At 38.7% G+C, this 24435-nt stretch overlaps 3 protein-coding genes and 4 non-coding genes across 7 annotated transcripts; 3 read left to right on the top strand and 4 right to left on the bottom strand.

The window, feature by feature from the left end:
* Positions 1 to 2321: 2321 nt before the first annotated feature.
* LOC148715013 (uncharacterized) lies at positions 2322 to 4728 on the bottom strand. Its single transcript, XM_088719443.2, has one exon. The coding sequence runs from the start codon at positions 4518 to 4520 to the stop codon at positions 3000 to 3002; it is 1521 nt and encodes a 506-aa protein (XP_088575569.1). The 5' UTR covers positions 4521 to 4728; the 3' UTR covers positions 2322 to 2999.
* On the bottom strand, positions 4606 to 4708 carry LOC148715014 (U6 spliceosomal RNA). The gene has a single exon (XR_015974214.1). It is a non-coding gene; the product is annotated as a U6 spliceosomal RNA (small nuclear RNA).
* A 1024-nt stretch (positions 4729 to 5752) lies between the features above and the next one.
* Positions 5753 to 5855, bottom strand: LOC148715015 (U6 spliceosomal RNA). The gene has a single exon (XR_015974233.1). It is a non-coding gene; the product is annotated as a U6 spliceosomal RNA (small nuclear RNA).
* Positions 5856 to 6909: 1054 nt separating this feature from the next.
* Positions 6910 to 7012, bottom strand: LOC148715016 (U6 spliceosomal RNA). The gene has a single exon (XR_015974193.1). It is a non-coding gene; the product is annotated as a U6 spliceosomal RNA (small nuclear RNA).
* Positions 7013 to 11088: 4076 nt separating this feature from the next.
* On the top strand, positions 11089 to 13287 carry LOC103724371 (uncharacterized). The gene has a single exon (XM_008815603.6). The coding sequence runs from the start codon at positions 11736 to 11738 to the stop codon at positions 12498 to 12500; it is 765 nt and encodes a 254-aa protein (XP_008813825.2). The 5' UTR covers positions 11089 to 11735; the 3' UTR covers positions 12501 to 13287.
* A 6452-nt stretch (positions 13288 to 19739) lies between these two features.
* LOC103724372 (uncharacterized) lies at positions 19740 to 20626 on the top strand. Its single transcript, XM_008815604.5, has one exon. It carries the CDS (start codon positions 19798 to 19800, stop codon positions 20311 to 20313), a length of 516 nt encoding a protein of 171 aa, XP_008813826.3. The 5' UTR covers positions 19740 to 19797; the 3' UTR covers positions 20314 to 20626.
* A 2900-nt stretch (positions 20627 to 23526) lies between these two features.
* On the top strand, positions 23527 to 23599 carry TRNAF-GAA (transfer RNA phenylalanine (anticodon GAA)). Its single transcript has one exon. It is a non-coding gene; the product is annotated as a tRNA-Phe (tRNA).
* Positions 23600 to 24435: the final 836 nt, after the last annotated feature.

A 24435-nucleotide genomic window follows, 5' to 3' on the forward strand; every position in this document is an offset into this window, starting at 1 on the left:
ATGGGCAACTAAGGGGGCATTAAATCTAAATCTTGTGACTTCAGTTTGAATATCTGAACTTTTTTAATTGGGTCATAGAACATTGCTTCGAGCTTTATTGGATTTGAATTCAATTCTCTAATTGGCTTGGATCCAAACAAACGAGAACTTAGGTAGCCATGTTAGTAGTTTTCCTTTAATTAGAGGAGATCATCGGTTAGTATCTTGATAGTCCGAATCTTCAAAAATGCTCAAAGATTTTCAAAATGCTAGAAACGAAGCGAGTAATAGAACTATGATATGCAATACATATTTTGGAAGTTCTGTTGGGATCAACCTGTCTCTGTTGGTTGCCAAAAGTTTCAGAGAAGTTTGTTAAATCCACAAGAAATGCAAAATATCTTATTGGTCAAATTCTAAGAGTTCCATATGAAGGGATTGGCACTTCCCAAGCTGTATTGTATCTGCGACTTCTAGTTTGAGCAGATATAGGTTTGTGTTTGAAAGGTAATATTGCATCCATAGATGAAAGAACTGCTGTTCATTCTCAGTATAATCTGTGCTTTTTGAGTAGACTCATGGCTCGGTTCAGAATTCCGTGGCATGCATAAGATGGACAGATGGTGGAATGAGAAGAAGAAATGCACACAGGCAGGGAGCTCCCATATCTTTGTATCACTTGTATTTGATTAATCCCATGGATAACTTAAGCAAGCAGTCAGAAGATTCAGAAGGAATGAGAATGGAAAATTCTGCTGTGCCTATCGACAACATGAAAGGTTTAATTCTCCTCTCGATTCGGTGCCAGTGTGATGCTTGCTTCATGAACTAATCCCAGTATATCATACTAACTCTTGAAAACCAGACTAATTAGGTATTGCCATGTGCCTCGTAGCATTGCTTGATCCTATTTGGATGCTTTGTATCCATTATCCTTGAGTATTATTCTCTCAATGATGGATGATTTGGGAAGGAGAAGGATTATATAATCCTTAGATATCAATTGGCAGGAAGAAATCAAAATCCTTGAAATTGTGAGAGCAGGAAACTCCATGATTTTTTCTTAACTATTCTCTCCATCATTACATCATATCCTAACAAATAGTTTACTAAATTCATTTTTTCTTGACTATTCCCTGTTCGATTTTATCAACTTTAACAACAATCAAACTGTATGCTAGAATTGTCAAGAATTAGTTCATGCAACATAAAATATATTAAAGATACATGCAATAACTTAGCAAAAAAAAAGCAAAATATAATCTTAATCTCATTTGGTCTCCTCCAACAATTTAAGGGCTCGTTTGGTTCGCGGGAAGCATTTTCCTTCCTAGGAATATGATTCCTGGGAAACAAATTCCTAGGAAGAGGATGCTTAGGAAAGTATTTTTGGCATGTTTGGTTGACCATGGGAAAGTGACAAATTTCCAAGGTGCTTATGTTTGGTTGGCCATCCACTTTCCTAGGAAAGTTATATATAATTCCTATTATGCCCTTAATAAAAATTAGGTTTTTAATGCCACTTTAATGCTTCTTTAATACTGAAGGGACTTTTTGGGAAAAAGTAAAAATGAAGTGATTCCCGCCTCATGGGAAAGTAACTTTTCTATGTTTCTCATGGGAAAGACTTTCCCATGAAATGTGGGAATCACATTCCCATGGGAATACAACTTTTCCTTCTCTCTCCTTTGAAAACTCCAACCAAACAAGAGGCATCTCATTACTTTCCCGTTGACCACACTTTCCCCCCTTCTTTTCCCGCGAACCAAACGAGCCCTAAGAAGCCCGAACAAACATATCTAATTGATCAACAGCTTAGTCGTAGGACTAGGTAGCTAATTAGAGCAAATGATATTATTATTTTATAAGAAAATGCTCCATTATAATGATTTGCAATATGTTTCAAGAGAGGAATGGAGACTAATCCATAGTCATTCAGATCAAAATGGAGTGTCTAGATTTGCTATCATTTGTTTCACATAGAAATTAATAATTGCTTATCATATATAATGTCGCATATCTGCATTCATTCATACAAACAATATGTGTGTGGACACATTACAATAAAAAAATATCAATATGGCCAACTTACAAGAAATATGTGAAAAATGCAAAGGTGGCTTAAAAATGCTTTCTTAGATGAGTGATCCATGTCAGCTACCTTAATGCTCCTACATGAAAGCAGAGCTTAACCCGAGTGGTACCTAACAATTTTACTGAGGCTTCCTATGCGACCACATATTTTTGACCAAAACTTGAAAATTAAAAATGAGATCATTGGACTAAATGGTCAAGTCAAGATTCCAATTTTTGCTGGTGGCAGATCTTAAACTGACTCAGGCTTTCAACATGCAAGATAATCTATGAGGTCTTTATTCCTTTGTCAAACATGTGATCACTACAACATTTCTTTATTAAATCCACCAATTTCCCACCTGATATTTATCTTCCGGGTTCCACAATCAATAATAGCCAACCAAACTCTGAAGAAATGATTCTCTTTAGCATTTCACAAACCCAGAACAACGGCCCGTCACGACTTCGATTAATAATAACTTGTTTGCTAGATCAATTCATAGGGAGATCATCGATTCGGTCCTGCATACATGCTGATTCTCTGCAAATCAGTTTACAACCTGCTCCCACTTGAACTCCAACATCTGCCATCCTTCTTTAGGTTATACTGTTTCTCTGAACAACAAGTTGCATTTGCTAGTGTAACAGTTATCTGAAAAGCTTGCCCATAATCCACATTCAGTGGGAAATGCTGTCTCCCTCTTATACTTTCTCATCTACTCCAATATTGCTTCTCATCTAACAGTAGGCTTTGTTATTGAATAGTTGTGAAAATATCTCCTTAACAATCAAGAAAACTTGTGGAATTCCATCACATCTAACAGCAGGCTTTGCTATTAAATAGTTGTGCAGATTTCTTCTTAACAATCAAGAAAACTTGTGGAATTCCATCACATCCACATTGAAGGATGGACAAAAGGAATTCCATAATGTTTGCAGTTAGCCTAATCTTTTTTCAAATGTAAACCCATCTCAAGCATCTCATCCTTCAATCTCATCACCTTTTCAACATCCCCTTGCTTCCCATACCCCTGGATAAAGGCAGTATAAACCTTCAAATCAACCTCGAACCCTTTCCCGGCCATCTCAGCCTGAAGCTTGAGTGCCTCCTCCATCTCCCCTTCTTCACAGAATCCTCTAATCAACGATTCGTAGCTCTTCCGGCTCGGACGAAGCTCCTCCCTCCTCATCTCGTCCCTCAAAATTCCCAGGCCTTCCACCACCCTCCCCTTCTCACACATTACGCCGAGCAACTCATCTACAGCCGAGACTCCTATTCCGAAGCCCCTCCTCTTCACATCTTTGTACAAAAGGAGAGCCGAATCAACCTCGCCGGCGTAGCAGTGACCCTTGATCAGATGCTCGTAAGTGTTCCCGGACGGTTCGATCTCTCTCAGAACCATGTCTCGGAAGAGCTCTTCAGCTCTCTCCGTCTCTCCCGCCTCACAGTAACCACTGATCAAAGTGTTGAAGGCCATGATGTCGGGTTTGATTCCTTTTGCCGCCATTTCTTCCCACAATTTCCTCGCTTCTTCGATCCTTCCCTCGTCGCAGAACCCCGCCATTAGAATGCTATAAGTGAAAACATTTGGCTCGCATTTGAACATCTCCATCTCTTTTCGGATCTCTTCCGATCTCTCCAACTTCCCTTCTCGGTAGAGCGCGAGAAGAAGGGTGTTGAAAGTCTGAACTTTGGGAGAAACCCTGATCGTAACCGCAACTCCATTGCCATCCTTGGGTTTGAAGATTTCTTCGTAGATCTCAAATCCCGCATCCGATCCCCGCGCCCGAGATACCGATCGGATCAGCGAGTTGGAGGTGCCGATCTCCGGTTGGATCCCGCGGGATCGGAGAATCCGGACGATCTGGACCGCCCGATCGAGCCTCTTGGCCTGGAGGTAGGCTCGGATCAAAAGGTCGAACACGAAGGGGGCGGAGTCGAAGGCCCGGTAAGTTTTCGCTAGCGCTTCGAAGATCTCCGGCGGCCGGCCGGTGTCGGCGCCGCCTGCGGCCGCGGAGGAGGGGTCATGGGAGCGGATGGCGGACTGGAGGAGGGAGAGGGCGGCGGGGCGGAGGCGCCCGCGGGCGAAGACGTGGGCGGCGGCGGCGAGGGAGTGGAGGTCGTGGCGGCAGAGAAAGTGGCGCTGGGTCCAAAGGAAAAATCGGAGGGCGAGGTGGGGGCGGTTGCGGACGCGGCGGAGGATCTCGGCGGCCTGGGCGGCGGAGAATCCCGCGGGGTGGTACACGGATTTAAGGAAGCTCCACCGGCTCTTGGATCGCTGCTCCCTTAGGATAGAGACCGCCGTGGAGATTATCGTTTCATCCTCTCCGTCGGATAGTGGTGGATGGGACACTGACGGAGTGATGGATGGATGTGATGATGAGGAAAGGGGGAAGGTTTTGGTGGCGTTTGGGATGGAGAGCGGGAGGAGGAGGGTTCTGGTTCTTCCTCCTTGGATGGCCATGCCACCGGAGATTGTACCACTATGGAATGGGTAATGGAAACTGGAGGACTATTGGAGGGTGCAAAATGGAAAATGAGGGAAAAAAAAAAATTTGGACCATTTCTCGATTTATGCGTGTCATCCTTGCGCAGGGGCCATGCTAATCTTCTCTGTATCGTTCCAATTTTATCGGATGTCTCTGAAGAGACACCACATGGTGGAATGAAAACTATTATATATGGTTAGTTGTTTCTACCGTCAACCGATGTGGGACTATTCCTTAATATATTATCTAAGAGGTTGATTTCAATTTGAATATGCCCAAATTTCTATTTGGTTCATAATATTGAAAATATTATCTTGCAAGAAAATAGTATCTAAACTAGTGCTTAATTATCACTTTAAATAAAATGCGTGATAGATCTTCTATTAGTTATTGGAGAAAAAAATAATATATAATAAAACTACAAGATATTGCGCATATATATATATATATATATATATATATATATATATATATATATATATATATATATATAGAGAGAGAGAGAGAGAGAGAGAGAGAGAGAGAGAGAGAGTACGCTTGTTCCAATGGAAGAGAGAAAAGGTTTTAGAGGGAATGAGAAGGGTTTTGGACCTTTTGGTTCCACATTCAAGTCATGGTAGATGAGATAAAAGATAGGCTTGCAATGGAAAATTGAATTTTAGTAAAACAAATATATTAAGGACATGGTGAAAAATAAAAGATTAATAGAAGATGTATCTCATGTTATTGTTAGTGTATCTCATGTTTTTATACTAAAAAGGTAGGGAAATTACTTAGTGAGGATTATATAGAAGGTTAAAGGGAAAGGGAGGGCAACTTTTTTTGTGTGGTTTATGTAGAGCTGAAAGAATCAAGAAGAGGCTTTTGACAGGCTCGGATATTTTAACTACAACAATTTAGTAAAAGATTTGGAAAGGGAGAAAGCAAAAAATTTTAATTTTGAAGTGAAAGTATATTCTCTATTGGCTATTGAGATTCTTTTGGCATAGTTAGATTGATTGTTTGCAGTGAAGACTAAATTTATGGATGAAATTTTGAAGTTTAAATAATGTAATGATTTTGTTTTACTTGTATTTGATGATCTCAGCAAAATTCTCACACCGCATACCTTTTCCGGCTCCCTTCAAATATATGAAAGGATTTGTGGTCCCAATTATGACCTACCATATATTTATCATATACAAGGCGTATGATAGAAAAAAGGGAAAAAAATTTGGACCATTTTTCGATTTATGCGTGTCATCCTTGGGCAGGGGCCATGCTAATCTTCTCTGTATCGTTCCAATTTTATCGGATGTCTCCGAAGAAACACCATATAGTATAATGAAAACTATTATATATAGTTGGTTGTTTCTAACATCGACCGATATGGGACTACTCTTTAATATATTATCTCTTTAGCTGAGACAGAGATTGATTTCATCTTGCATGTGCCCAAATGTCTATTTGGTTCAAAATATGGAAAATACCATCTTACAAGAAAATAGTATCTAAAGTAGTGTTTAATCATTATTTTAAATAAAATGCATGATAGATCTTCTATTAGTTATTGGAGAAAAAAATAATATATAATATAACTACAAGATATTCCGCATACCTATATATATATATATATATATATATATATATATATATATATATAGAGAGAGAGAGAGAGAGAGAGAGAGAGAGAGAGAGAGAGAGAGAGAGAGAGAGAGAGAGAGAGAGAGAGAGAGAATATGAGAATATGCTTGTTCCAATGGAAGAGAGGAAGGGTTTTAGAGGGGATGAGAAGGGTTTTGGTTCCACATTCAAGTCATGGTTGATGAGATAAAAGATAGGCTTGCAATGGAAAATTGAATTTTAGTAAACACAAATATATTAAGGACATGGTGAAAAATAAAAGATTAATAGAAGATGTATCTCATGTTATTGTTAGTGTATCTCATGTTTTTATACTAAAAAGGTAGGGAAATTACTTAGTGAGGATTAGATGGAAGGTGAAATGGAAAGGAAGGGCATCTTTTTTTTGTAGTTTATGTAGAGCTGAAAGAATCAAGAAGAGGCTTCTGAGAGGCTCGGATATTTTAACTACAACAATTTGGTAAAAGATTTAGAAAGAGAGAAAGTATATTCTCTATTGGCTATTGAAATTCTATTAGCATAGTTAGATTGGTTGTTTGAGCGAAGACTGAATTCATGGATGAAATTTTGAAGTTTAAATAATGTAATGATTTTGTTTTACCTATATTTGATTATCTCAGCAAAATTCTCACACCGCATACCATTTCTGGCTCCCTTCAAATATATGAAAGGATTTGCTGTCCTAATTATGACCTACCATATATTTATCATATACAAGATGTATGATAGAAAGAAGGGAAAAAAAATTTGGACCATTTCTCGATTTATGCGTGTCATCCTTGCGCAGGGGCCATGCTAATCTTCTCTGTATCGTTCCAATTTTATCGGATGTCTCCGAAGAGACACCATATAGTATAATGAAAACTATTATATATAGTTGGTTGTTTCTAACATCGACCAATGTGGGACTATTCTTTAATATATTATCTCTTTAGCTGAGACACAGATTGATTTCAGTTTGCATATGTCTAAATGTCTATCTGGTTCAGAATATTGAAAAAAAGTACGAAAATTACTTAGACTGAGGATTAGATGGAAGTTTAAATGGAAAGGAAGTGCATCTTTTTTTTTGTGGTTTATGTAGAGATGAAAGAATCAAGAAGAGTTTTCGGAGAGGCTCGGATATTTTAACTACAGCAATTTGGTAAAAGATTTGGAAAGAGGGAAAGCAAAAAATTCTAATTTTGAAGCGAAACTATACTCTTTATTGGCTATTGAGATTCTATTGGCGATTTGGCATAGTTAGATTGGTTGTTTGTAGTGAAGACTGAATTTGTGGATGAAATTTTGAAGTTTAAATAATGTAATGATTTTGCTTTACTTGTATTTGATGATCTCAGCAAAATTCTCACACTGTATACCATTTCTTGCTCCCTTCAAATCTATGAAAGGATTTGCTGTCCTAATTATGACCTACCATATATTAATCATATATTTCAACTGGTAATATTGCACTGCTTAAACACAACCTGTGGCCAATTCTTTGTACTTGTTTTTTAAGCTTTAGACACATTATTCAAATTGTTGGAGCTCTTAAGTATCTTAAATTTTTTTTAAAAAAACACACACACAGTTTAATGTACTTTTTCTTTTCTCAGGTCACCTAAGCCACCTGAAAAGTTTTAATGTACTTGGCTAGTGGCCTCGCCTGTTTGTTGGCATTCTTTTGGGAGGCCCAAGTTTACTGTACCGTATGCTCTTCAATGAACAATTATTATAGAATTTCTCCTTTTTAACAAATCTCATGAAGCTCTCAAGACACTAGGAACCAGTTCCCTCAGTGGAATGTTGAGCACCAAGAATATTCTGATGTGTACGTAGAGCACACAGGTGATGCCAAGATGCAGAGAATTTTGTTCTCCACCATCCCCTGGGGTTGTTCCCCGCAAGGAAAACTAATCCTTTTTAGAAACCATCTAGTGAGTGAGTGCATTAGCAAAGATGATGATGCCCAAGAACAGCATCTATCCATCATCAAGGCCACTAGGAATATCGGAGTACAAAGGATAGCCAAGAGATGCAATTCTATCTAGTTGGCTTGGGTCTAGGTCTGGTAACCAAAAATTAGATCGGGCAATGATAGAGGTGTAAATTGATTGGGCCCATTTGAGTAATGAGTTTATGTATTATTGAGATTGAATTTTGGTCAATTTTAGGTTAACAATGGTTTTGTTTGGAGTAAATAGGTTGAGTGCGAGACCGCTTCCCCGGGTTGAAGCCATTTTGTGCCATTTTTCACTAAAATGGACTGTAATGAGATCCCTGATCAGCTCCACTTCTGATCAAAATGGATGCAAATTGAGTTCGGATGTCGAGTTATGGGCAACTAAGAGGGCATTAAATCTAAATCTTGTGACTTCAGTTTGAATATCTGAACTTTTTTAATTGGGTCATAGAACATTGCTTCGAACTTTATTGGATTTGAATTCAATTCTCTAATTGGCTTGGATCCAAACTAACGAGAACTTAGCTAGCCATGTTGGTAGTTTTCTTTTAATTAGAGGAGATCATCAGTTTGTATCTTGATAGTCCGAATCTTCAAAAATGCTCAAAGATTTTCAAAATGCTAGAAACGACAAAATTTATAGCTCTCGTGATAAAGTGCAAACTTTTTACATGCTAGCGGAGTTATTTTTGGCATAGATGCAATACCTAGCTAAGTTCTACAAATTGCGGCATTTTAATGTTCATGCTTGACATTTTAAAGAGAGAGATCCAACACACTACATTTTTCTAGGTCTAAGCACTTGGAGATGCAATATCCAAGATTTAAACCCATAGTATCTGATTGTTAAGTAGAGGGGTATGATTACTAGGGCAAACCCCAACTCTTTTATGCCCGGCTTTTGTGAGCACTTTCGTAGCTAAAACGAGTCCAAACGGGCTTGTCACAAGCTTGATCCAAGCTATTTATGAATAACTAGGTTCATTAGGCCCCAAGTTTTTGTGAATAGCTCGGCTCATATGCATCCTTAGCTACTATAAAGAAAGAGGATAATTAAAAAAGAACAAAAAGGGCCGGATGAGGATAAAGTCGGACTTAGTCTCATCCAATTGCCAGGGCCAATTTGAATTGGTGCAAGGCAGAACAAGTTCTACCTAGACCTTTCATTTCCCTGACGGCTCTAGATGGAGATAATATAAACATAATGGCACAACCAAAAAATGGACAATATTCAGTAGGAAGCTATAGCAGAATATGTGAAGCATAGAATAATACTTCTAATGTCTGCATCTAAGTCATTTTATCAGCTCCTGCACTTCGTTGTCATGTTAGTGTGTTTCAGAAACCCGCACTGAAATTATGCTGGATAAACAATCATACGTAAGAGAGATATAATTTATTCTTCTCAGTCACCGAATTTCTTTCTTTTTGACTGAATGTTCAATTTTTTAAAAAATTAAGAATACTGCTGGATCTTACTAAATCATTTGATATGTGATGCTGCAATGGATGATTTTCCGGCATAAAGTTGAATATATATGACTTCAGTGTAAAGAAAGGAAAAAGGCTGGAGTATTAATTAACCTTTGGAAATAAAATGCAAATTAACTCAACATGGTAGAAACCATTGGATGAGTATTGTTGGGAGCACATTGCACACCAAAAAATAGATCTTTTGTTTTGTTTTTTCATTTTTCATGTAACACTTGGAATTACCTTGTCCATTGACATGATTGGATATAAGTGTGCATAGAAATGACTGAAATATTGTTTGCATACGCATACCATTCATCTGCATGCAAGTTTTGTCATGGTCAGGTTCTCATGCAGGAAAACAAGAAAACAAAAAGAACTAGAAGAAACTTTAGGGCATGCGACGATTAAATTGTTTCTATTTTTTATTTTTGATTTAGGCAGGGAAAAAACCATTTTTAGTCTGAAGGTCTAATTATCTAGCAAGGTCATAGATACCCTCTGTTTTCTCCGAGCTCTCTCCAAAAATACTTGAGCATAACAACTTTGTCTGCTACCATTTTATTCTAGTTCCATTTTGATCAATGCTTTTTCTCTTATCTAAATTCCCATACATGCACTTTGGTAATATATTCTCTTTTACTAAATTTTAGCATGAAACTCTTATTTCCTTCGGTAGCACAGTGATTAGATTTAAAGTTCTTGTTTATTTAAATTGTTACACTATTGTTATAAGTCAAAACATTACCATACTTTAATACTAAATTATAGATTAATAGCCTGATTCACAATAAAAATATAAAGGGCATATCAATGATTTGAAGTATGGAATGTTGTACAACTCCAAATCGCCCGATTCAGGACAATGCCGAGTTGTATTGGGGGTGAACCAGCAGAGCTCCGCCCTTAGTTTTGAAACCAGCGAGGGAGGGAGAGAGGGAGAAGGAGAGAGAAAAAGAGAAAGAGAAGAAGGGAGGGGAGAAGAGGGCCAGTGGAGGCCGGAGGAGGGTCGGAAGATTGTGCCCTTAATTCCTCTATTTTGAATGAAACAAGAATCCAAAAACGGCTTTATTTTATTTAATGGTTTTTAAATGAAATTAGCAGCCTCCTCTGCACCTCTGTTTAATTCGAAACAAGGGAACTAAGGGCAAAATTCTTCTTCCAGTCTTCCCTAGCCCTTCCTGTCCCTCTTCCTCACTCGCCCTCCCATTCTCCATCTGCTCCCTCTTCTCTCTCCTTCTCCGTCTCCCTCTCTTATCGACTCTCACTTTATTGGTACGTATTGAAACAGCACTATATCATACTATACCATACTGTTGGTCAATCAGAATATGTACCGGTACTGCATAGCTTGATTGGAAGGAATAATCCAGCAAATCAAGCAACCTTGATCTCAACTTCTAGTTTAAAAAATATCTCAAAAATCATAAGGATATATGCAAGGGGGTTCGGATCATCATGATTTTCTTATTATGTAACGGTCTATTCTAAGCAATCTTATCCACTGAACTTTCTCATAATATTTTTCTTCATACAAATCCTAGGTATTATTCCAATTTCATACTTTTATTCCATGACCATTCAGGCCCTAAACGTGGTATCTCCAAAATCCCTCTCTGTCCTCTTTGTTCTATTATTAAGCCTCTTTGTTCTATTTTGCTTTCCAGGGCAGCCAGCATTATTAACATCCAAACTCAACTTGCCTCCCAACACAAAAAATTATCCCCCCGAAGAGAACCAGAATAATTCGAGGTGGGACATCAAACCATTACGTACAAAGATGCCTTGTTTCCTCCCTTCGCTCATAATCCTACTTCCCAGTGCACACATGGACAGGCTCCATCAGCAAGCATATATTCTCGGCACCCTTCTCCACTGAGCCAACCTCCCTCGTATAAATGTAAACCCACCTTCCAAAAATCTCTAACACTTCCACCAATTCCCTTCTCCCTACTAATTTCTCGACATATCTCTCTCTCTCTCTCTCTCGCCTCTATAGCTGAAGCCCCAACACCATTTCTTCTCTCCCTCCCTCCCTCTCTCTCTCTCTTTCATTTCTTTGGGACAATGAACTAATTCTAGCCTTAATAAAACTAGCTCCAAAACTCTCCGCAGTCACTATATCTGTGTCTAACCAAAAGAAGTTACCATGAAGTACGGGGAGATCACCCACTTCAGCCACCCCCAGCACAAGCTCCGGTTAGAGTACACCGAGATACCCTTCAAGTGCGACGGCTGCAAGGAGGCCGGCATCGGGTCGCGCTTCAAGTGCAGCCTCTGCGACTACGACCTCCACAAGCAGTGCGCCCTCGCCGCGCCCTCCTCCATCCTCCGCCACCCCTTCTACCCGAAATGCACCTTCTACCTCCTCCCCGCCCCTCCTGGCAACGCCGCCCGCTTCTGCAACGCATGCGAGCGCGACGTCGCCGGCCTCGTCTACCATTGCCATTCCTGCGGCTTCGACCTCCACCCCTGCTGCGCCGCCCTCCCCCACGTCCTCGACGCCGGCAGCGGTGGAGGAGGAGGGGACCTCCGGCTGTTCCTCCACCGCAAGGTGGCGGCTCCGTGCCACCGGTGCGGCCGGAAGGGGCGGAGCTGGAGCTACCGGAGTGCGTGCAAGCGGTACAACCTCCACGTTGCATGCGTGATGGAGATGCTGGTGGAAAGCTGGTACGAGATCTACTACGGCGTCGGCGGAAGCGGAGGTGGAAAGCGGGGATTGGTGGGGATAAATGGGATGAATAGGATTCCGACCATAAAGGGGGTAGGGAAGAGCCGCCACCGGCCAAGGAAGGGGAAGGTGAAGCGGTGCTGCGAGCTGGCGGCCATGGCGGTGCAGTTCATCATCTCCGCCGTGCTTGGAGATCCGACGGCTATCATTGCCGGGGTGGTAGGGTCGTTCATATCCAGGTGAAGATGCCTTGATGGATGTACAGCTCGACTACGTATCTCGCGCTGGAACGGATAAAAAAAAAAAGGGGTTGTTTCAGTGCACGGATGATGAAGTTCCGACCACATCGTATGGGCTTTGTGGTTCTAATGAACGGTTCAGATAAAATATGCCTTTCGTACCATGGACCCACGGTGCTATGTTGGACTTCGGGGTTGGTTGTGCTGCATGTGGACTTTGTGATGCATGCCATGATCTTTGATCTTGATTCTGTTTGTTGGTTTATGGGTTCTAGGGATGTCGATGGGCCAATTGGTGTGGATTCGGACCAAAGCCTGCTAAAATACTTTATATGTGTTATTGGCTATTGGGGGCCCATTAACGTCCCTTGGTGGGCTCACTTAGGTCGTACATGATCCAATGGTGGATTCGTGCGGAAGAACGTGAATTCTTGTTTCGTGCGAAACATACTAAACCTATCTGCCGTAGGTAGGCCCTCGACGTAGATATTATTGTCTTTCTGTCTATATTGGTGTGGTTTTTTTTTTTTTTTTTAGTACACCGGTTTCTCACACCAAATTATATAAGCATAGCAAAAAAAAAAAAAAAAAAAGTTAGAAAAAAAATTTTCTTAGCCTTACAAAGGAGAAACATCCACCTCCCTTATAAAAATAATAAATAAATAGAAGCAGGAACTATTGACCACCTTGGGGAACAAATTCGTATGGGTTGGATAAGACGTGCGGCGTCCGTGGATGGGAATGAATTATAGCTCGTAGTCATTTATTTAGCCTAGGATGGGTGATTTGCAGGGTTCATTTGGTGGGGTACATGGAATTATGATATATTTTAGAAATTATTTATCTACAAAAATAATTGAAAAAAATGCTATATTTGGTTGGTGAAAAAAAAATGCTTTAAAAAATAGCGCAAAAAGAAGGCTATTATATTTCGTTGGAGAAAATCTTATACGACAACATTGCTAAATTTCTAACAATTTATTAGCCATTTATAAATTTCTTAAATAAATAATTTAAATAATTGCATTTTTTGTTCGGTCTATTTATTAGCCATTTATAGCCCACTTACATAAAGACGGTCAACTGAGCAATTTCAAATATTAAAATATCTTTATAAAAGTTAATAAATATTTTAAAATTGATTATATATGTTAGAAAATATATTTCTTATTATAAGTAAATTTTAATATATTTTTGATATATTAATAAATATATTAATTATAAACCATATAAATATAGTTCTTAATAGATAAATATATTAATTATTAAAATCCCACATTAATTTTATTAATTGTCAATAAATATTCATTAATTATTAATCAAAAATTAATATTTCTTAGTAAATACATTAATATATTATTTATGTTATTTACAACAATAATATTAATATATTAATATATCAATTATAATAAATTAATTTATTGTATTGATGATAATAGATAAGAAATATATTACTATAATAGTGAATTATTTTTAATTAAATAGTTAATAAATGTAGTAATTTTAATAAGTAATATATCTAATTAATATATTTATTCAAATTGATGTATTACTAATACATTAATTATTAATATATTTATGAAGATATTATACTTAATAGATTAATATTAAATATATAATAAATATATGTTAATATTAGTATTTATTTAGTAAAAATTCCATATAATATATTAATATATTATAAAATATTAATGTAATATATTGATATAAAATTAATAAAATTAACATATTAATTATATCATCTAATTTATAAAATATTGATATAACATAAGTAGGGGCATTTCTATCATGCGATGACTAGTAGGACTTATTATTTTTCTTCTCACTTTTATTTTCTTTACTAAATATGATAATTTGATATAAAATTTATTTTTTTAATGTTAGATTACCTCCAACCTAATTAATCCTAAGAGGAGCCAAAAGAACACCAATGTGATCATTGCTGCTTGTGTCATGTGCTAACAAGATTCTCGATTTATAATGCTTTCCATTGCCATGATTTCAGCTGTCTTCTTCTTCAAGCCCCCTAAAATTCACCGGGTCTTTACATTGGTAAGATATCTTTTATACTTCAAGCATGTCTCTAGTGGGGTGATTTGGGACCTGTGGATGCGAACTTTGTAGGTTTCTTTTAAACAAAAATCATATGGGACGAGGCTCTTGTTTTGTCTATTTTATTTAGCGCCCATTTTTTTAAAAAATAACTCAATAGTTAAATAAGAAAAAAACTCCAACTATTATGGAATCCGTCAATCTTATGACTTTAAAAAACATAAATGTGAGATGATTAATTATTTGATATATACCATCTGACTATGTAGTATATACTAATAAAAAGTATATTTTGAAACTATATATCAATTTTTCTGTAAGTGTGTATTGGATCACTGTTAACTGTTAAGTATATATCGGATAAGCTTATAGTATGCATCAAAAAGTCTACGGATGTGTATCAGTGAATATGATATTCTATAAACTATATATTAATGTGCTTGGAAGTGTGTATTGAATTGATATATAACTAATTTACTAAGTATGTATCATTTGATCGTATACGGTATACTGTGTACTAGTGAACACCATATTTTAGAAATTATATATTGATTTATCTAGATATGTGTCTTAACTTATTAAATAACTAATTTGCTCGGTATGTATTTTTGGCCATATAGTGTATACCGTAATTTTTTTTTTTTTAATTACAAAACTGACGACTTTATCGGTAGAAGGAATCTATGATATTTGGGCTTATTCTTTAAGATGCGCACTAAAAAATATCTGACAAAATAGGAAGCCTGCCTTTTTTTTTTTTTTTTTTATTTTCTTTGGTGCCCGCTCTATATAGTTTTTGTTCATTTTTTCTGATGTAAAGCACACTTGTACTCCTCAGGGCTAGACATTTAGGACAGGATACAGGAAGGATTCGATGGTGAATAGAAATGAGCCAAGGTAGGCAGAAAGCAGAGATGTCGGAGGGAAATGAAGGTCGCTCGCCGCTTCGCCGACCAATTCCAATCTCATTTATATTAACCTTTCTGGTGAAGTACGTGTTAGGAAAGGCCAATGGCAATGGCCTAGCATCTAAGCCAAGTCTATATACAGGTCGCTATATGAACATTCAAAAATTTGACCCCACACACATTCATTCCTTTCAGACCTTAAAGAGTACCGTGCACAAATCCAATAATTTATATATGACGTAAACCAAGACATGTCGTCAGGGGCCGACATCGAGTGTGGTGGCAGCAGGAGGTGTCAGCTCTTCGACACATCAGTTTCAGGCACAGAGTTACGGACGGCTTAAATGGGCTTGCGTTATGTGCGACATGTGCTGCAGGCGACTTCTATCCTCTTAGAGGGGGATTCGGCTAATGGGGCCCATACGGTGATAGAGGAGTTCATTTCTTGATCCGTAATATTTGGTTCATTTCTTGCTCCGTAATATTTGGTTGATGGTGAGGAAGGTTGTCACATTTCAAGTTGTGCATATATATCGTAAGGCTAATGGGGCCGCGGACTGGATGGCGGTATTTGTAGCACGCCACTCAGGAGGCGCCCTATGAGTTGGAGAGGATGAGATGCCTGGTGTATTCCGAAACCTTTTGTTTGCCGATTCTACTGGGTGTATTTGTATCCACATTGTATGAAACGCCTGTTATTATTTAAAAAAAAAAAAAAAAAACATGTAACTAACGTAGCTTTCTTTTATACGGCCACAATTCTCTTTGGGAAATCGGGTAAAACTATACCAACCTAGAATAAGTAGGACGTGGTCGCTGTTTTGCGAACATATTTTTTTTTATGTGCAACAATCACAACCATTCATACTTAAAAAAAAAAGATGAGAAATAGTTAGGTGCATAACGCATTTCCTCTCATCCTAAATTGCTTAGTGGGGCTTTCATTATTGCACTCACAATTACCAGCTATATGAGAGAAGACCGGAGAAGGGGAAAGTTAGTTACCAAAGCAATCCCATAGTGCAATTTTGCACTTACTAAAAGGAGATGGATGCTCGATAAATTTGATGGAGAGAATATTGGTTATTCTGACCTCAAGTTACTCTGATCTTTTTGTCCTTAGTCATCACTGAGGTGAATGACCTAATGATCTCAGTATTGGACGATGTGCTATCCAGGTCGGTCTAGCCGATCTGCCATTATTGTCAGTCCAACTTAGAAGTAACACTAAAGGTTATCTAAGGTGTTGCAATTATTGTTTTGACAACGATCGACTTAGCTCACCCATAAATACACAATCAATGTAATTAACATCGTAGATATATCGCGAGGAACCGCTACCAAGCAATTATTATGTCTCCCATCGAATATGGTAACGGACACTCACCCCATCTTATAGATAGGGGTGACTTGGGAGACCCTCAGGCAAGCATTTTCAAACTTCCTCTTTCTCCCGAGCACTTTCATTGCTTTAATTTTCTCTCTTTCTCTACTAACTTAAGCATTAGAGGGTCTTCCGTCAAAAACCTTCCTGTAAGTGGATTTTTTTGCAGGTCATGCTAGCTTTTTGAATTCGCTATGGAGAATTCCCAGCATTTTCTTGGTTGATCTGCTTTTTATCTCAATTTTGACCGATCTTGCTGTACCTCAGGTGGAGACCGACCTGAATTCTGGCACCAACAAAATCAAAGGCAGCTATATATGCATATGAACAAGGCTACCACTACAAAGATGACCCACCACTCTCACAGCAATGATGGAAGCCGTGTTGAGGTGTGCATAAAGTTATCTCACACCATTATTTTGGTCTATAATTGAGAAACGAGATAAACACCAAACAATCTCTCTCATAAGCTAGTGCATTGCCACACACAATAAAGAAAAAAAAATAAAAATAAAAAGCACTCAATCATGCTTCCTTACCTTGCAAAAGAGTCGAGATCGGCCACCTTTTTTTTCTTGTTAGAGATAGCTTTTATTTAAAGAATTTAAAGGTAATGATCAAAAGCAGAGGAATATCATGGTAGTGATTGGCCTCTTCTCTTCCCGCATCTCATGCGAACCACAAAAATCACATGGTTTTTTACCTCCTCCCCCACTACCGGCTTTCCAGCTGTCTTGCGGTCCTCATGCCCTAAAAACAACAGCAGCCATAACCCCAGCGGTAGCATCCAAGGGGCCCTGTCCAAGACCGTCCAAAACAGAGCTCAGACACTGTGGGCCCATCTGATTGAAGGGGCACACCATAACGATCAGGTGGACTGCAGATCAAGCATTCAATGACAGCATTTTCCTGTTACGACGGCTCTCCACCAAATCTATCATTGACTGTTGTAGAAATCACAGTATGACTTGTTTTTTTGAAAGTGCCAAAGATTGAACCGGTCAAAATAGTGGATATGTCTCGAGGGAGACTCCACTACGGTGATCGATTGAATACGAGAAGCTGATCGATACGGAGATGGTCACTTATTGATTCGTGAAACTTGCAGTTTGGTCAAGAGTTTAGCTTCTTTTCAGGCAGTACACGTATACCGGAAGATGCACAGAGCTGCAAACTGGGTTGCCTCCCATATGGTTCGGCACGCTGGAGAAATCTTTTGGACTAGTGTCCCTAGTTTGCAGCTAAGCTGGTAGACCAGATCTATCTAATAAAATCTTTATTATTACTTACCTAAATCATCGTCGATCAAATTAGTTCAAATAGATTATTTTATTAAATTAGCAACATAAATAGCGAACAAACACCTAATCTCCTTAATAAATAAATGCCTTGGTATGCTATGCGGTGATGCATCATGTACTCGGATTAGGTTTCTGCTGGATTGCCGGGACATAAAAAGTCCCTAATGAAACCATTTGGGTGCACCAAACTAGGTTTGATGCTTATTCTAACTATGGGAGCGGCGTTCAACGATGCCTCAAGATAAACCTGGACAAGCTTAGATCTCCACGGATTATATTATATTGCCCGTTATCACGTGGCAACAGGAAGGTTCATGGGATTTAGAAGGGTGTCGGAATAATCACGCGACGATTCGCTGGGCAGCGCCCATTGGGCTCGACAAGCGGAGAATTAAATAACATGAGGAGCACCAGAACCCACGTGGCGGTGCGCTTCACCGCCCTACACCCCTCGAGTCCCCAAGCCTCTTTGTCTCTGGTCTGCCTCCCGAGGTGCCCTCCCCACGTGGCGAGCTCCAGTCGTGCGACGAAGCTCTGTCGGACCCACGATCTCGACACGTTTCCCTTGTCCGTCCAAAATTACTGTTACGCCCCTGATCGTTTCCTTAGGGGCAGGGGTGAGTTAAATTCCGGTGAGGTCACCTCACTCGCGGTTTCTAGCTTTTACTTGCGAGCGTGGAATGATCAAAAAGCCCAACCTAATTCAAGAACCGCTTGGCTTAGTTTAGTTTGGTGCTTGAAATGAACAGAAACCATATACTTTAATTTCAGTTAGTAGTTTTTTTTATCAGAAACAACATGAATTACTGAATACATGAACAATATGATACCATTAATATACTCCAAAATACTTGAGAAAGCACATTACTAGCACTGTTACTACCATCATTACTCACCACACAAATCCAGATATCTAAGAACTAAATCCATAATCTCAGATATACTATAGAAAGCTAGGAACCGTTTCAAGAGTCATGTCAATGGATACATCCCTTTGGGCATTCAGATTGAAGAAGGTAAGAAGGAGACTTAAAGAGAGGGAGAGAACTTTATTTACACCCAAAGCAGATAGGCCGTTGATGGGAACTTGTGCAGCTACCCCACAGGCTATGCTGAAAAGACTCTGGGACGATGAGCTACGTGGCTAAAACATGAACGTTCCGGGCCTGAAATGGAGCACGTAATAAGTGCATGGTTTTCATCAAAGCACGCACGTTCACGTGATTTCCGTCTGAGGGCTGGGAGAGCAACCAATCGTGAAGGAGACACGATAGCCTTATAGCACTTCGAGGTTGCACAGCGACGACACGAGCCTTAGTTTCCAAAACTAGCACAGTTCCAATGGGTGACGCCCTCCGTGTCGTCGCCATTCTCGAGGGCAAAATAGTCTTTCCAGCGGAAACAACCGCACTGTGATTGATTGGATTGTTACTGTTAGTTCATGAGCTGAGTCCCCGACCCCGTAATTTCTTCCAAATCAAAGCCCTTTTCCCCATGTCCTCCCAGGCCTCAATAACTTACAGCCTGGCATTCGCTTGCTCGGCGACAAATCGCTTCCCCCTATATAAATCTTTCCCTCTCCTTCGAGGGCCAAACCGAAACCATTCGAAGAGGTGGGAGGAAATCGCCGATTATTATCATTTCCTCTGAGCGCCGATGGGGATCTGCACCTCGTGCGAGGCGGTCGCGGCGGCGGTGACGACGGTGGCGACGGCTAAGGTGATCTTCACGGACGGCGAGCTCCGGGAGTACGATCGCTCGGTGAGAGTCTCGCACGTGCTCCAGAAGGACCCCACGTGCTTCGTCTGCGACGCTGACGTGATGGAGATCGATGGATTCGTCTCCGCCGTCGGCGCCGGCGAGGAGCTCCGGCCGGGGAACCTCTACTTCCTCCTCCCGAGGACAATGCTGAAGCACCGGCTCCACGCGGAGGACCTGGCCGCGCTCGCCGTCCGGGCGAGCTCCGCGCTCATGAAGGCGGCCCCCGCCGGGGAACGGATCCGACGAGGGGCGACGGTGTCGCCGCTGGTGTTCAACGTCGGGTCCGGAGAGGGCACGGCGGCGGGCGGCGAGGTTCGGGCGGCGGATGAGGAGGAAGGGAAGAAACCAAATAAAAAGCGGCGTGGCATTGGGCGTAAATTTGCGGCAGAGCTTAGTGCAATTCCGGAATAGAAAATATCACGGAGGAATTCTTCTGTCTTGTTTTTTGCCTCTAACAAGGGGTGCAAAAGGCACAGGGATCATCGGCTTGGGCTGGATGATCGGGACCGTCAAAATCTACATCTTGACTTTCAACTAGGGATCATGAGATTAACGCTGATCAGGGGTCTGGGATTGGACGGACGGGATTCGGTATTGAAGATAATATGATGATGGGAAAGGCGTTGTGTTAAGCGATGGAAGTTTGGTCTTTTTCTGTAAATAAATCACTGTAATTGAGGAAGTTAATTAATTTTGGGAACAAGAGAATTAATTAGATTCATCATCCAATGGACTCCGTTATTTGACTACAAGATGTAAAACTCCGAGATGGCAGAGAACTGCATCTCCTCTTCCCGCCCCTCGTCACCCCAAGCGACGGCAGCGGCGGCAATGACGACCCCATCCCAACACCCAAACCCCAAAACTCTAATCTCCCCTCCCCCAGAGGCCTCCATCATTTTCCATCAGCGAGCTTTCCGAACTATAATAAAATATAAATATATAAATAAATCTACCCTATTCTATTAGCTTAAGCTTTTGAAATAAATAATGATTTTAATATAAAAAATATAAATATATAAATAAATCTACCTCATTCTATTAGCTTAAGCTTTTAGAACAAGTTATGATTTCAACACGAACCTCGGTTGCTTCACTCCTCCATCCATGGTCGGTGGCCAAGAGAGGCGAGGCAGATGCCGGCTCGAGGCCTTTGTTTTTATCAATTTGGAAAGGATTTTATCCCCCTTCCTTCCATCCCACCCGTCCTCCTGTGGGCTTCAGGTGAGCATTTTGCGCCCAAAATTCTAATTAAAGAAGAGACCTTTTCCCTTTAACCTCACTCACGATTCATTTGTTGGTCTAGTAATTTGCCCCAGCTTTCATCTTTTACGTGCTTTCTGGTTGAGTTAAATCTTCCCATAATTTTGTGTAATGGATAAGCAAGAGAATCTGTTGCAGGTGATGTTGCCCATCGACTAAAACAGCAGCAGCGGCATCTCTTTGTTTTTGCCCCCATTGCATAATCTTGCATTGGCTCCTCCTATCTCTTCACTCATCCAAATCCTAGTGTTTCTTTACATTGCCCTGTTTTGGTTATGTCCGATCTCTTTTTGGATCTTTTTGGGATTAGATTTGGTCCCTCCCATTTCTTCTTGGGATAAGATCACCATTGTAGTTTGCCATTGTAGCTGGCTAAATTTCCAAACCTCGGCAAAACAAAGATTTTTGGAAGCCCATTATATTTGTTGATTTGTGGATCATTACTCTCCATTATAGAAGATCACCAGTAATACGATTGGTAGGTGGAATAAAGTGGGTTGTGGTGGGCCCAGAACTTACAAGAGGACCATCCCCACTAAGGTCTTGTTTGGGGGAGCTTTTGAAGGGCCATAAAGCACTTTCTAGCCCTCCAAAAGTATTTTTAGATAAAAAATGGTGTTTGGTAAAATTTTCAAAAAGCTGTTTCAGCTTTTGCGGGAAGCTGAAAACAGTTTTTGGGGAGAAGCTCCAATTTGGAACTTTTCGAAAATGCTGTTTTCAGCTTTGTCGGAAAGCTGTATTTTTAACCAAAATGCCCACATTAAAATATAATAATAACATAATTTGTTCTTTTATAAACCTAAAAATCTGCTGGAGCCAAGAACCCTAGCCGTCAGACTCCCTTCCGCAAGAAAAATTGATAGAGAGATAAATGGTCATTCGGAGGATGAAAAATTAATATACACTAATAATTAAAATATTTTATATCTTTATTATTGTATTATACTATAAATATAATATTATATGACATTACATCATAATACATTAATATGTTATTTTAAATAATTTAATATTATGTTATATTATGAAAAATTAATTTATACTAATAATTATAATATTTTATACCTTTATTATTGTATTATACTATAAATATAATATTATAATATGTTATATCATAATACATTAATATGTTATGTTAAATAATTTAATATTATGTTATATTATGAAAAATTTATTTATACTAATAATTATAATATTTTATATCTTTATTATTGTATTATACTATAAATATTACATTACATTACATTACATCATAATACATTAATATGTTATTTTAAATAATTTAATATTATGTTATATTATGAAAAATTAATTTATACTAATAATTATAATATTTTATACCTTTATTATTGTATTATACTATAAATATAATATCATAATACGTTATATCATAATACATTAATATGTTATTTTAAATAATTTAATATTATGTTATATTGTGGAAAATTATTTTTTTTCTAATAATTATAATATTGTATACCTTTATTATTGTATTATACTATATATATATTACATTATATCATAATACATTAATATATTATGTTAAATAATTTAATATTATGTTATATTATCAAAAATTAATTTACTCTAATAATTATATTACTATTATGCTATATTATAATAATATTATTTTATATTACAATAATATTATACTATATCATAAATTTATGTATTAATATATATTATGTTTTATTATGTTCTGTTGTATAATACTATGCAATGTCTTTTATGGTAATTTTGTCATACCAAAGTACTTTCTCAGTTTGTTTACCCAAACATATGTTAAAGTGCAACAACACTTTACAAATGTATTTACCAAACATCAAATAGCTTTTTATAACAGCTCTACTTCAGACAGCTCTACTTTCAACAGCTCTACTGCCCACAGCTCCTCCAAACAGGGCCAAAGTAAAATGAGCTCCACTGCAGGATCACTCTTTTTTTTTTTACTATTTTTACTATTATTATTATTATTATTTAAAGACGGACGCCTCACGGTACTCAAGTACGGACATATTTAATAATAATTTAAAAACAAAATATTGTGAAGAGCCGTAGGCAGCTCTCTTTCTAAATCTACATGATACTACTTGAGTGACTAGCCACGTAACGAGATGAATTTTGTGTTACATATCCTGGTTTCTTCTGCTTCGGTCGTTGGTGCAACCATTATTGTGGAAGTCCTATGGTTTAAATTTTAGGTTCGGACGCACAAGCTTTGGCTTGCGATGGAGTAGCTCCTGGCGACGAATCATGCCTTTATGTGCATTACATTGCCCGTACCTATCCCAATTACATATTATTCCACTTTTAGCCTCTGAATATATTATTAATAGGTCCTCAGTTGAAAGGTTTACATCTGCGGGGATAGCTCAGTTGGGAGAGCGTCAGACTGAAGATCTGAAGGTCGCGTGTTCGATCCACGCTCACCGCATAAATTTTTATATTTACATAATAAAGTATATTTTTTTTATTAAATAAGTTATACACTTTATAAATATAATATAATTTATTTTTTATTGCTCTCATATAAAAAATATTTTTTCCTTGTCCCAATAAGATAAATGATTATTTTTTTCTTGTCTCATCTAGATAAATGTTGCTGATCGTTGAACTTGAAAAATGATATTTTTGTTGCAGCTACAATAGTTTCTAAAATGTATGCTTTTATGCCCAGGATTGTAGGGTCAGGTTTCCATCATTATAAATCTAATCATACTTTGTAGGCTTTCAAATGGCTGTTGGTGAAGAGTTTCTGTGGTGAGAAAAGATATCATCTGTTAACGATCAGTGCCATGTTTACCTGAAGATGTGGAAGTTGTTTGGCCGAGTCTCTACCGGCCACCGTATTTTTCTTTTTTCTTTTTTGGTACAACGGTAGTTCACACTATACGAATGTGAATGCAGCCAATAAAATCAGAAAACAACAAAGCAGATAAAGAACGTGGCACTCTGGCACGCTCCAGCCAAACGAAGTCTCAGGAGTGGTAGGCCGCATAGGAGGCAACCCAATCCGTTGTTACTTAGCTTCCCGATAGGTGTGCATGGCCTGAAGGGAGCTATACTCATGCCGTAGTCTGCGAATGTCGAGGAGCAACGACCTACCCTCGCGAGCACGACCCCAACTCCGGATCCAATCGATCACCGTAGCCAAGTCACCCTCAAGAATGAGCCGATCCGTACCCAGTATCCGACAAAGGAGATGCCCTCTCAAGCGGCTCTGAACTCAGCATACATCACCGATAACTCGAAAATCCGCTGACCCCGCTG

This window comes from Phoenix dactylifera, chromosome 1 (assembly GCF_051530095.1).
Source record: "Phoenix dactylifera cultivar Ajwa chromosome 1, Ajwa_hap1_PhDact_Kaust_v1.1, whole genome shotgun sequence".
Lineage (NCBI taxonomy): Eukaryota > Viridiplantae > Streptophyta > Magnoliopsida > Arecales > Arecaceae > Phoenix > Phoenix dactylifera.